The sequence below is a fragment of the Equus przewalskii genome, chromosome 6 (assembly GCF_037783145.1).
Source record: "Equus przewalskii isolate Varuska chromosome 6, EquPr2, whole genome shotgun sequence".
Classification (NCBI taxonomy): Eukaryota; Metazoa; Chordata; class Mammalia; order Perissodactyla; family Equidae; genus Equus; species Equus przewalskii.
This window is the reverse complement of record NC_091836.1, coordinates 79,102,595-79,116,577: the sequence shown is the minus strand read 5'-3', so window position 1 is coordinate 79,116,577 and position 13,983 is coordinate 79,102,595. Positions and strand designations below refer to the sequence as shown.

Here is a 13,983-nt window from a genome sequence, read left to right as displayed (position 1 = left end):
AGCAGAGGGTTCTGTGGGAACACTGAGGCGCTAAATCAATCCTAAGAATTAGGGGTAGATTTTCAGAAAGAACCACATGACAACAGAGCTGAGTCCCAAAGGACCATCAAGAGTCAAACAGTATAAGAATGGGGAAAAGGGTATTCCAGGTAGAACAGAATGTGGAAAAGCCCAGAGGTGGAGACAACTAACGATGATCAATTTGGAAGAACCGTGGGACATTTAATGTGAATGGGACACTTAGTGCTATGCGCCGAGGCTTTTCATAAGGGCAAATAACAGAAACTACCTTGGGTTCCTTTAAATGGAAAAGGAATTTACTGGAAAAACAATGAGTAACCTTAAAGATCCAACACAAGGGCTGGAAAATTTAGGCTCTGAAAGCAAGCCATTACCAAGCTAGACTAGGCAGTTAGAACTGTAGCTGAAACTGTTCATGTTCTTTTTTTTTTTTTTTTTTTGAGGAAGATTAGCCCTGAGCTAACTACTGCCAATCCTCCACTTTTTGCTGAGGAAGACTGGCCCTGAGGTAACATCCATGCCCATCTTCCTCTACTTTATATGTGGGACGCCTACCACAGCATGGCTTTTGCCAAGTGGTGGCATGTCCGCACCCGAGATCAGAACCAGCGAGCCCCCGGCCGCCGAGAAGCAGAACGTGCGAACTTAACCGCTGTGCCACCAGGCCGGCGCCTTCTTTGAATGCAGTGATGGAGAGACCACTGCCAATGTAACCTAAGGCTGTCACTGTTGCCACTGACCCAGACCTTGATCCTCTGTGTCACTCAGTGCACATTCAAAGTCCCATTAGCTTCGCCTGGGTCACATTCCTATGCTCTAGTTGCCAGAGAGCAAGGAAAATGAGTGTCTGAACTTTTCACTATCTGAGATGTGAGGTAGGTCCTGTCCCACACCAAGGCGCTGTGGACATTTCCCAAACATAAGAAAAGAGTTCAGATAGTGGACAAATATCCACTGCATGGGGCACCGTGAAAGATGAGGCTAGAGAGGGAGGTGAAGACCAGATCATGAAGAGGCTTAAATTCATGTTAAGGAGTCAGGATTTATCTGCACTGCAAGAGTGAAAGGGAGCAATACACACAACCTGCACTTCAAAAGCCACATTCTGGGACAACACGGAAGATGTACTGGAGGAGGCAGAGGGGTGGACGACAACATGACCAAAGCACTTCCACGCAGAGAGAAAGAGCGTGGTGTGTACTGTAAGGAAGAAGTCACTAGCCAGCTGCAGGGAGAAGTTTCTCTCGATCCCTAAGTTTCTCAGAATTCGTGGTGGGCAAGCCAGTTCCCCAGAAGCAGGAAGATCTCCTTTGCGCCCTGCCTTCAGCACCCTGTGTCCGTCTGGCACCATCTCCCGTGGCCCCATCGTATACAACAGGTCCCATGAAGGGAAAGCAGTAGCTACTACTGCACCTTCTCTTTTCTCTTTTCTTTTCCTTAACACCTTTTACTGAGAATTTAGTATATGCTTGGCATTTTATACGCAGCTTCTCACTTAAACTTCATACTAGCCCCATAAGGTTAAATATTGTGCCTATTTTACCAATCAAGAAACAGAGGTTCAGAAAAATCGAGTACTTTTTCCAAGTTCACATGGCTAGTTAATATCAAAACCAGAGTTTAAATGAAAGCTCAAATGCTGTCTCCTTCCACCACGCCAAAGTGCTTGCAGAACTCAGTAGATGGAGGACATCTGTGTGATGGAAGACATCTCTACAGGACTGGTTTCAAAGGCCACAACCATCAACTCTACCTACCTGCACCCACAAAAAACACTACGTGGAAGATACGCCACACAGACGAAATGACATGTGCACGAAAGCACACAGCTTTGCCCTGAGGAACAAGAAGTGATTCTGTGTGGATTATGTGGTGAATCATAGGGTTCCTCAGGGGGAGCGGTAAGATTTACGGCTGGAAGAACGAACACAGACCAAATCACAAAGAGATTTATAATTTTAAGAAATACCTGTAAGAAACCCCCAAACAAAGAGTTTTAGAGCTGAGAACGAGCAGGTCATCTTCAGCCCAGAAAAGATGCTATTTGAGGTGGGCTTTGAAGTACAATGAAGAGTACAAGGAAAAGCGCTCCAAAGGACAGGAAGGGAAACGGCACGAGCAAAGGCACAGCAGAGCACGTCAACCATGTTTGGGGAAGCGCCACAGGATGAAGGGGACAAAAACAAGGGAGAAGGAAAGACAAAGTTTTCACCTACGGGCACCTTCAGCCTGAAGTTCTGGTAAGACATCTGGATGGAGGTGTCCAAAGACAATCAAAGAAATGGACCTGTAACCTAAGAGGAGAGGCAGATTTGTGAATCAACCGCATGCCGAGGATGACTGAAGCCGTGATGGTCGATGAGATCACTGAGAGAGAACATAAAGCGAGAAGAGAGACAGGATCAAAAACAGAACCTGAGGGATACATTTACAAAGCAAGACAAGGAAGAGGAATTATGATGACTGAAAGAGCAATCGAAGTGGTAAGAGAACCGCAGAGACACAAAAACTGAGTGAGGAAGCATTTAAGAAGGCGTGATCATGGGGGCCGGCCCTGTGGCCAAGTGGTTAAGTTCGCACGCTCCGCTACAGTGGCCCAGGGTTTCGCCGGTTCGGATCCTGGGCATGGACATGGCACCACTCATCAGGCCACGTTCAGGCGGCGTCCCACGTGCCACAACTAGAAGGGCCCACAACTAAAATATACAACTATGTACTGGGGGGATTTGGGGAGAAAAAGCAGAAAGAAAAAAATAGATTGGCAACGGTTGTTAGCGCAGGTGCCAATCTTAAAAAAAAAAAGGCTTGATCAAGTGTCAAATGCTGCAGAGAGATTAAGGAGGAGTGGTTTCAGAAAAGACCACTGGTTTTGCAATTCAGTGGTCACTAGTTACCCTCAAGACAGCCAAGAAGTCTGGGTAAAAGTCAGACTGCAATGGGATCAGAAACCAAGCAAATTTTCCCTAAACAGTCTTCCCAGGAAATAAGTAGTGGCTTTTTGATCCAAGTTCACTGCATCTTATGTAATTTTAATAAGTTGTCTGTTTGGTTCATTCCTTCTCTAACATCTAATTCTTTAGATTTACATTAGATTAGATTCTAAAGAATCTAATTCTTTAGATTTCTTTTCTGCTTCAAAGGTAAAAGCATATTAAATGATAGCATTTACACCTTTAAAAAAAGTACAAATCAGATCACTATGAAAAGCCCATAGCTAACACATCATACTCAACAGTGAAAAACTGAAAGCCTTTGCTCTAAGATCAGGAACAAGGCAAGGACGCCCACTCTCACCACTTCTATTCAATACGGTACTACGAGTCCTAGCCAGAGCAGTTATGCAAGAAAAAGAAATAAAAAGCATCCAGATTGAAAAGGAAGAAGTAAAATTATCTCTGTTTGCAGATGACATGCTCTTTCTTATATGTAGAAAACTCTAAAGATTCCACAAAGAACTGTTGGAACTAATAAACAATTCAGCATAGTTGCAGGACACAAAATCGGCACTCAAAGATCAGTTGTGTTTCTATACATTAACAGTGAACAATCTGAAAAGGAAACTAAGAAAACCATCCCATTTACAACAGCATCAAAAAGAATAAAACATTAGGGCCAGCCCAGTGGCATAGTGGTTAACTTCGCATACTCCGCTTCAGCTGCCTGCGGTTCATAGGTTCAGATCCTGGAGACGGAGCTAGCACTGCTGATCAAGCCACACTGTGGCAGCATCCCACATAAAACAGAGGAACGCTGGCACAGATGTTCACTCAGGGACAATCTTCCTCCAGCAAAAAGACGGAGACTGACAACAGATGTAAGCTCAGGGCCAATCTTCCTCAAAAAAATAAATAAAATAAAAAATAAAATAGAATACTTAGGAACAAACTTAACCACGCACGCAAAAGACTTGCACACTGAAAACTACAAAAGATTACTCAAAGAAATTAAAGATGACACAAATGGAAAGAGATCCATGTTGATGAACTGGAACACTTAACATTGTGAAAATGTCCATACTACCCAAAGCAATTTACAGATTCAGTGAAATCCCTATTAAAATCCCAATGGCTTTTTTTTTTGCCATCATCAGAAAAAAGCAGAAAACATCATCCTAAAACTCATACGGAATGTCAAAGGACCATGAACAGCCAAACAATCTCGAGAAGAACAAAGCTGGAGTACACTTCCTGATTCCAAAACATTACAAAGCTACGGGAATCTACACAGTATGGTACTGGCAAAAGACAGACAGACAGATCAATAAAACAGAATAGAGAGCCCGGAAATAAACCCTCACATATTTGGTCAAATGATCTTTAACAAGGATGCCAAGACTACACAATGAGGAAAGGATAGTCTCTTCAATAAAGGGTGTTAGGAAAACTGAATGTCTACATGAAAAAGAAGGAAGATGGACCCTTATCTTACATCATATACAAAACTAACTCAAAATAGAGTAAAGATCTAAATGTACGACCTGAACCTATAAAACTCCTAGAAGAAAACAGAAGAGCTTCATGACATTGTAATGGACAAAGATTTCTTGGATATGACACTAAAAGAACAGGCAACAAAAGCAAAATTAGACAAATGCAACTACATCAAACTTAGAAACTTCTGCACCCAAAGGAAACATCAATAGAGCTGGACCACAGTGAACGAGTCCTTGCTATCACAGAACTTACACTCTAGAGGGGGAATCAGATATCAGACAATACAGCAATAACACAACCACCTATATGATGAAAACTGTGGTTAAGTGCTACAGAGGAAAAGCACAGGATGCTGTGAGAACACACTACAGGAGAGCTGGTTTACTCTGGAAGGGTGTGGTGCTACCTAGAGAAACCTCCCTGAGGAAGTGACAATCAATCTGAGACCTAAAGGATGAACAAGAATTAGCTGCATGTTATGGATTGAAGGGAACCTTACAGCAGAGGAAGCAGTAGGTCTGAAGGCTCTGTGGCAGGAAGCATCTTGGTAATTGGAGGAACAGAGAGAAGGCCAACACAGTGGCACTGAAGTGACAAGAAGAGGAGACGAGGAAGAGGAGGCCGGAGAGGATGGCAGAGGCCAAATCGAACATGGCCCTATACGCCATGATAAGGATGTTGGACTTTACCTAAAAACAACAGCAAGCCACTGAAGGGTATGGGTTCAATATTTAATGCTTACTAAAGTAAATCTGTAAACTGAGATGATCTCTAGGTCCATTCTAACTACAAAAGGTCCAGAAATCTATGATTCCATACTCCATCTTATACAAATTGTGCTCCAAAATCACAGTTTATATCACACCTATTAAATCGACAGTCTCATATCTTTTGGAAAACTAATTACGGCTTCCAGTGGTTTCAAGGTGTCCAAACAGAAGATAGTTTCCTAGAAAGAAATGTGCAGGGGCTGGCCCCGTAGCCGAGTGGTTAAGTTCGCGCGCTCCGCTGCAGGCAGCGCAGTGTTTCGTCAGTTCGAATCCTGGGCACAGACATGGCACTGCTCATCGGGCCACGCTGAGGCGGCGTCCCCCATTCCACAACTAGAAGCACCCACAACGAAAAATATACAACTACGTACTGGGGGGCTTTGGGGAGAAAAAGGAAAAAAATAAAATCTTTAAAAAAAAAAAGAAATGTGCAGAGTTGTTCTTATTTCTAACATCTATTTGCTTTTCACCAAACTCCATACATATGAACAACAAGATAGCTATACTATTTATAGAGCTCAACTCTGACCCAGAGTACTAGAACTATTTACAAAACTGAACTCACATGTTCTCTAAACTAGAATTTTCATCCAAACTAGCTCAAGACTAAAGTTCGTGTGGCAGAGACAGTTCTCAGAAGACAGGGAAAGTGGCCAATTGTAGGCTTTAGAAATTGTCAGAATTTGCTTTCTCAGAAAGCATTCACACTCCGATCAATAATCCTACTTCAAATAATCTAATCTATCCTAAAAGAGAATCATATCAGATAAACATTTACCTAGGATAATCACTATTCTTTATAAGAGTGGAAAAAAAAATAAAAGTCCACCAAAAAGTGAATGGTTATAAAGTTATAGGACAAGACCTTATACAGTCATTGGATAGCACTTAGCAGCTGGGTGACCTGAGGAAGCAATTTAGCCCAAGGCCCAGTCTCTTCATCTTTAAAATGATGGTAATGATGGTACGTAATCCACAGAGTTGATAGAAAGACATACTTAGAATACTGGTTTAAAACATTTAGCATAGTGCCTGATACACAGTAGACTAAATAAATGTTAGCATTTTTATCTTTATACTCATGTTTTCAAAAAAATTATAATGACATGGGAAAGGCAATATTAATGTCAAGTGTTCAGTATGATCCCAACTTGAAAAATAATATATACAAAACATATTTTAAAAAATAAAGACAGATAAAAAATAAAGCAAACAGATCAAAATGTTAACAGTGACTGCCTCTAGATGGTAAGGTTATGGGTGATATATATTGTCTTAATAAATTCCTTCTTTCTCTAAATTTCCAATAATAGCCTGTATTACCTTTAAAATTAAAAAAAAACTTTAAAAACAATACTTTGTATCAACCATCAGGGAGACGCAAATCAAAACCTAGTAAGATACCATACTTTACACCCACTAGGATGGCTATAACCAAAACAACAGAAAATAACAAGAGTTGGTAAGGATATGAAGAAACTGAAACACTCATACATTGCCAGCAGGAAAGTAAAATGCACAGCTGCTTTGGAAAACAGTTTGGCAGTTTCTCAAAAGGTTAAACATAGAGTTGCCATATGACCCAGCAATTCCTAGGTATATACCGAGAGAGGTGAAAACATACATCCAGACAAAAACTTGAACATGAATGCTCATAGCAAATTCATAATAACCAAAAAGTAGAATCAATTCAAACACCCATCACCTGATGAATATGCAAACAAAATGTGGTACGTCCTTAATGGAATATTATTCAGCCATAAAAAAGAATGAAGTGCTGCTACACGCTACAATGTGGACGAACCTTGAAAACATTACGCTAAGTGAAAGAAGGCAGACAAAAAAGCCCTCATATTACATGATTCCACTCATATTATGAGGCCAGGATAAGCAAATCCATAGACACAAAAAACAGATTAGTGGTTGCCTAGGGCTGTGGAGGAGGAGAGAGGGAGTGCCAACTGGGTACAGTTTTTTTGAGGAAAGATGATGAAAATATTCTAAAATTGATTGTGGTGATGGTTGCACAAAAAAGTGACTATACTAAAAACTGCTGAATTGTACACTTTAAACAGTTAAATTGTATGGTATGTGAATTATACCTCAATAAACTTGTTATTTGAAAAACCAATATTTCTTTAAACTACATCACTCGTAGATTTATACTGCTGGCCAGTGTTCAATGGCATAACATCATCCACAGTTCTCAGCAGGGAATCTTTTTATTCACTCAGAAGTTTTCTAGTCCCGTATAACTTCACAAACATGATGAAAATATAGAGTCCAACTTGACCATTGTGCCAAATTAATACCGTATAATTTTCAAGCAACAATGAAAGAAAAAATAACACACTGAAGGATAATAAGAGGGGCCGGCCCCATGGCTGAGTGGTTAAGTTCGAGCGCTCCACATCGGTGGTCCAGGGTTTCGCCAGTTCGGATCCTGGGCGCGGACATGGCACCATTCATCAAGCTATGCTGAGGCGGCGTCCCACATGCCACAGCTAGAAGGACCCACAACTAAAAATACACAACTATGTACTGGGGGGCTTTGGGAGAAAAAAGGAAAAATAAAAATAAATAAAATAAATAAAATCTTTAAAACACCTGAGGGAAAACTGACCAAAATGAGCACTAAGAAACACCAGATACTAAGTAAGAGAAAAGGAACATCTTAAAACACCTCAGAAAGAACCTAAGAGAACTAAACGAGGCTGAGATAAATTCGAGATTATCAGAATGCCCTCACCACTCCACCCCTGCCCCCATGTATCCAATAAGTGGAAAAACAGAACAATTTTAGAAGGGAGCAATTAATCCCTTCATTGTACAGTCGGAAGCAGACTGATCTAGATGTTAAATGACTTAGGTGCAAAATCATCTACCCCTTACCAGTTAGGCAGCCTCATGCTCTGTTTCCTCCTGAGTTAAAGAGGGTAAGAACTCCAGAGATGCACTGCAGGATTAATGTGAAGATCGGATGAGACTCATGTGTGCGCGCGCGTGTGTGTGTGTGTGTGTGTGTGTGTACGTAAGTATATCATGCAAATGGTTAATCATTATTTCATATTTTCTTTGCATAACTAATGACAATCTCTAAGTTTTATGTTAACATTCTTCGGCCATTATTGGCAATTTTTTTCCAACTAAGTTTCAAAACAAGGCACTAATCTCCACTCAATTTAAACCCACACCACGGAAACCTCGGCTGCTTTATTCGGATTGAAGAACTGGCAGAATTCCACTCCAGGTGGCGGAGCGATAGTAAACAAGGCCTCACTGTTTCATCACACCCTCACGCTCTGTGAATAAGTTTTTCTCCAAATTTAGCAGCTCATTTTGGATTTTTTAAATAGTGCTACATTTTCTCCCTTGGTTACAATACTTTAAAATACCTAAATACTACAACAAAGAACACTTTAAAACTTAAAATTCAAGATGTTTAAACAAAGGAGAACAAAGGAGAACACTCCAAGGAGAACAAAATACAGTATTAGGGTACAGCATTCAAGATATTAAACTAGGTTTCTCTATCCACTGGCCCAGCCCACACAAATTCCAGCAGTGAAAAACAAAGCAATTTCCAGATTTCTAAGAATTTTCTAGTATGTTCTATATTTTAATAACAGACATAATTCTGCTTATTGTCTTTTTAATTTTTAAAATTAAACACAGGCACAGAGTAGGTCATCATCTATTTGCTGAATATGACATAATTACGTATATACAACTATAGAACATAAATGAACCTGATCAATGAACAGACAGCAACCAAAACAGCTCCAGAAAACAGTACAGCACCATCCCATAAAGTTCTGAGACCTCACACATCACTTTCTGTACAATTTGATTAAATCACTTTATTGAGATATAATTCACATACCATAAAACTCAGGGTTTAAAGTGTACAATGCAGAAGTTTTTAGTACACTCACAAGGTTTTGCGACCACCATCACTATTTAACTCTAGAACATTTTCATCGCCCCCAAAAAGAAATCCTAAATCCATTAGTCATCACTCACCACTCCCATTTCCCCTCAGCCTCTGGCAACACTAAACATGTGTTTGCCTATTCTGGATATTTTATACACGTATGGAATCAGACAGGACGTGGCTTTTGTGAGTTTGATTAAATCTTACATTTCATTACGGTGTGGTTTCTCTCTCTTTTTTAATTTAACTATGATCAAGGCGATGTTATCATCTCTGCAGGGGGAATACTTAAGAAACATCTATAACACATATACATATAAGACACACAGAACTGAAGAGCAGAAAATTGTACTGTGAGACTGCTTTGGAATAACAGATATAGCTATAAAGAAAACAACATAAATGAAGACACTAATTTTGACAATCTTCACCACAAAATTTCTCAAAAATATGTGATTTTTAAAAAGAATCCTGACCAACATTTCAGCATTTTCCAAACTACTAATTTAAATTATCATAAATTGTAAATACTGTACTTTGCTAATATAAAAAGACACTAAACTATAAAAAGAATTTATAACTATAAATAGCAATAAAAATCCAAAAAGTCATAGAAAAAAATATGTAATAGTTGTGGTATTTAGGTGATGGGAAAATGAGCAGGCATCCCACATATAAAATAGAGGAAGATGGCCACAGATGTTAGCTCAGAGCTAATCTTCCTCAGCAAAAACAGGATTGGTGGTAGATGTTAGCTCAGGGCTAATCTTCTTCACCAAAAAAAAAAACTTACATGCTTGGTGTTATAAATAGGCAAAAGCAGAAATTCCCAACTCTTCATGTGAATATATGATTACTTTTATATCTAAACCAAATGTACATTATATGGAAAGATGACACTAATATATTATTCAGTTAAAAAAATAAGCTGAAGAACTATATGTATAGCATGATCCTATTCATATAGAAACAAAACACTATGTTGTGTAGGTGTGTGTATGCATGTATATTAAAAAAGGTCTGCAAAGATATTGACCAAACTGTTAATAGTGGTGTTACTCCTAGAGAGTCAGATTAGAAAGTGTAAAGGAACACTCACTTTTTATGTCATATATTTCTATACTGATTGCCTATTTAATAACAAGCATGCGCTACCTTTTGTAATTTTTTAATCACCATTTTGTGTGTGTGAGAGGAAGACTGGCCCCGAGCTAACATCTGTGCCAATCTTCCTCTACTTTGTATGTGGGATGCCACCACAGCTTGGCTTGATGAGTGGTATGTAGGTCTGTGCCCAGGATCCAAACCTGCAAGCCAGAAGCAGAGTGTACTAATAACTTAACCACTACACCACTAGGCTGGCCACTAATCACCAATTTTTTTAATTACTTAAATGTACCATCAGTTTAGATTATTTTCTTCTAAAAAGAAATAAAAGTACATTAAATTCAATACTTTCATGTGTCAATTTTTAATTTTCCAAAACAAGAGAGAAACTGAACACGGTAGTAAACGCCAATACATTATATTTGTCTTCCTAACACATAATAGGGTTTTGCAGCATCTCTACTCATATCAGAGCCCAGAGGAGGCATCCGAGTGGTACTCTGAAGAATCTAGGATGAAAATTTTGCTATATAATACCTATTTAGTAAAGATAATTAACATCTTTTTTTTGTATTCACATTTTACCCCATCATACCCATGGTTTAACGACTGTTGCCAGTACAGGTGGAACCAGAATTTGAAAAGGAAAGAAAAAGCACCCTGAGAGAAGACAGGTAGAGATTAATACAAAAAACAGTTCTCAATTTCAAAAAAATGAGCCAAGTTGGAAAAACATCAAAGCAAGTTTTAGCAGACAGTGGGGAAGAGGGAGACGTAGGGGGCATCGCCAGTCTCTCATCCTTTCTTTCCTTTCTGATTCCTCTCCCGGTGCTTCTCGCCTGAACTCCTCAGTGAACTCACCAACAAGGGGCTCCGGGGCCCAGCTGACAGGCACAAATCAAACAATGCTGTGAGCAGGAAGAGGTTAGAATCATACCTTCTCCAAAATGAACTTGTTTAAATACGGCATGTAGCCCTGGTTGGAGACGGGCCCCTCATCGTCATCCCTGAAGTGCTCTTCAAGGGCAACGGGGTCATGTGGAACCTTCAGCACTGTGCACAGATTATGGGAAAGGACCTAAGGGAGAAAGAGAGTAGTTAAAAGGTAGCCACTAAGCAGCACACGGCACCTTCACTGTCTGAACAAACTGGCTCCTCCCTGCCCCGGGGAGAGAAAGATGCAGAATAAACCAACACACGCGGGGTGAGCACTGCTAGGCTGCCAGCTCCCTACTTGTTACCCTAGAGTGTCTCTCATTCCCTCCCCAGTTTTGGGTCACTTCAAACAAGTTCTCTTACATGCCTACAATGAGCCAGGCTCCATGCAAGGCCTGTTGACTAATATTCCTTGTAGTCTTTTATTAATTGGCCCACATTGGAAAGAAAAACGCGGGAAAGAGCAAAAGAATGTGTTCAAAATTAAACTTCTCCCAAAGCAGAGCTGCGTCAGTCAATTAGAGCTGCTGGAGAAAGAAGCTGATACACGGCAGCCGCAGCCAGGGCTTCTGGACAAGGTGGCTGACCTGAACAGTCACAGCATCTCTGGGCTTCAGTGTTCTCCTTTGCTCAATAGGAAGGGCCAAGTTAACATACAAATATACCAAATATTAATTTCCAATGTTTAAGTGTCCAAACATCTCTAAAATTCTATGATGCTAGGCTAAGTTTTCAGCATGAGTATAAAAGAGTATAAATATAAAAAAAGAAAGAAATCAAGGGCCTAGTTTAGAAATATAAGAAAAATTAAAAGCAAAAATATCTCAGGAGTCACCACAATGGTTGAAAATATTGTGTAGAAAATCTGCATTCCCTACAGTCATGTGTCACATGATGACGTTTCGGTCAAAGACAGACCGCATGTATTATCAACGGCGGTCCCATAAGACTAGTACGATATAGCCAGGTGTGTAGTACGCTACACGGTCTAGGTTTGCGTAAGTACACACTATGATGTCCGCACAGTGACGAAATCACCTAACAAGGCATTTCTCAGAACTTATCTCGTTGTTAAGTGATGTACAACTGCATAAAGGGTTAGTGGTCTTGGCGATTACCCAAGTGCACACTTTAACACTCAGGTAGTTGAATTAGCAGTTTGGGCTGTCTCAGTACTAATCTTATTTTACATTAAATGAAGATTTAAAAATAAAACTTAAACCCCTTCCATTTCATTTGTGCATTCTAATCAGGTCAAATTACACAGGTAAGGCTGTACCTGCCTTAACAGAGAATCTTACTAGATGTTAAATTCCAGGAGAAAATATTCTCTATTTTTCTCAGCCCTACCCATTTAATCATTTAAAGGGCCACATTCATCTCAATGAAGACTTTTAATTCCATTAAGCAAGTAACTTTTTTCTGCATACACATATTTTAGTTAGAATATTTTTAAGATCAAAAAAATTTTCTCTATAAAAACATTTGCATATCTTCTTTCTACATTTGTTTTGTTTCTCAAAGCTTCATTTATGTGGAGATCCTTTTCTACATGCTCTACTGGTTTTAAGGAAGTAAGTAAAGTAAAGGAAGTAAATTAACAAATGGTTATAAATGAAGTAATGAAGACTTTTATCAGCCCCTACAAAGCAGGCTGTGTTACTCAAGCAAACCCTCTATCTGCCAGCAGGAGAGCACACGAACAGAGCACGGTGGAGCTGTTACTGAAGAATCCTGCACCACAGTCAGCAAAATCCTAACTAGAGCTCTCCTTTCTCTACTAACCTGCCAAAATCTATATAGCGTCTACCCCCAAAGAGGTTTGTTAAGATCAACATCAAGAAGGTAAATAAAGCGCTTAAAAACTGTACCTACATACGACCGAAATAAAAGTTTTAGAGAAATAAAGAGCATATTTCTCAGATACGGCTCAAAGGTCATTCAAATTTTAAAATCATCTGGGACTTTACTGAAGCAAAAATTCCCAACCACTGGTTAAACTACGGCACATCCATAAAACGTTGAGAACAATGAGGAAGCTCAGTGTGTAGTGATATGCAAAGATCTCCAAGATAAATTAAGAGAAAAAGCAATGTACCTAAGACTACGTATAGTGTGCCATCTTTTAAGTAAACAAAAAAGGAAGGAAAAATAAGGACCTCTAGGAAGATATATAAGAAACTAATAACAAGAGGGGAAAGACTAGTTTGATGGTATACTAGGGGTAGACGACGACTTGTCACTGCGGCCTCCCCTTTCTATTAAGTTTTGAAAAAAAATTTACCTATTCAAAAATGTACTACCTATTTAAAAAATTAAATATCTATTTTTAAAAGTGGCCAGCCCAAGATCACACAATTAAACTTATTTATCTTCAAAGTCTATACTTCTACATTAACCCACTCCCTAGAAATGAGGTCTAAAAGGAAGACATAGTCCACAGCAATGTACCATGATTAACGGATGAGTGCGGCGGAAGGGCCATAAATGAGTTCCAGCAGGAGAAATAGTGAGTGACACGACTTCACAGAGGAAGGGAAATGTAAGCCAGGCCTTAAAGTAAGGAGAATGTGTGGAGAGGAAAAGGGCAGCTGGAAGGCTTTCCAGACAGGGCCCTAACATGAAAAAAGTGGTGGATTAATGCAAAGTCCTCAGGATACAAAAAGGAGACACTAATCTCTCCCATACCCACCCCTTTTTCTGCCTTTGGGTTTCATAAATCCTCCAACTAAAGTCCTAGCAGGGGTCTTGAATGCCATATTGTCATCCTTCTCATCTTACA

General features: G+C 39.7%; 1 protein-coding gene across 1 annotated transcript in view; it reads right to left on the bottom strand.

The window, feature by feature from the left end:
• SWAP70 (switching B cell complex subunit SWAP70) overlaps positions 1-13,983 on the bottom strand; it is a 66,530-nt gene that overhangs the window by 32,951 nt on the left and 19,596 nt on the right. The window contains exon 2 of the mRNA XM_070626322.1: positions 11,203-11,343. Coding sequence (XP_070482423.1) covers positions 11,203-11,343 — 141 coding nt within the window. The remainder of the gene's footprint in view (positions 1-11,202; positions 11,344-13,983) is intronic.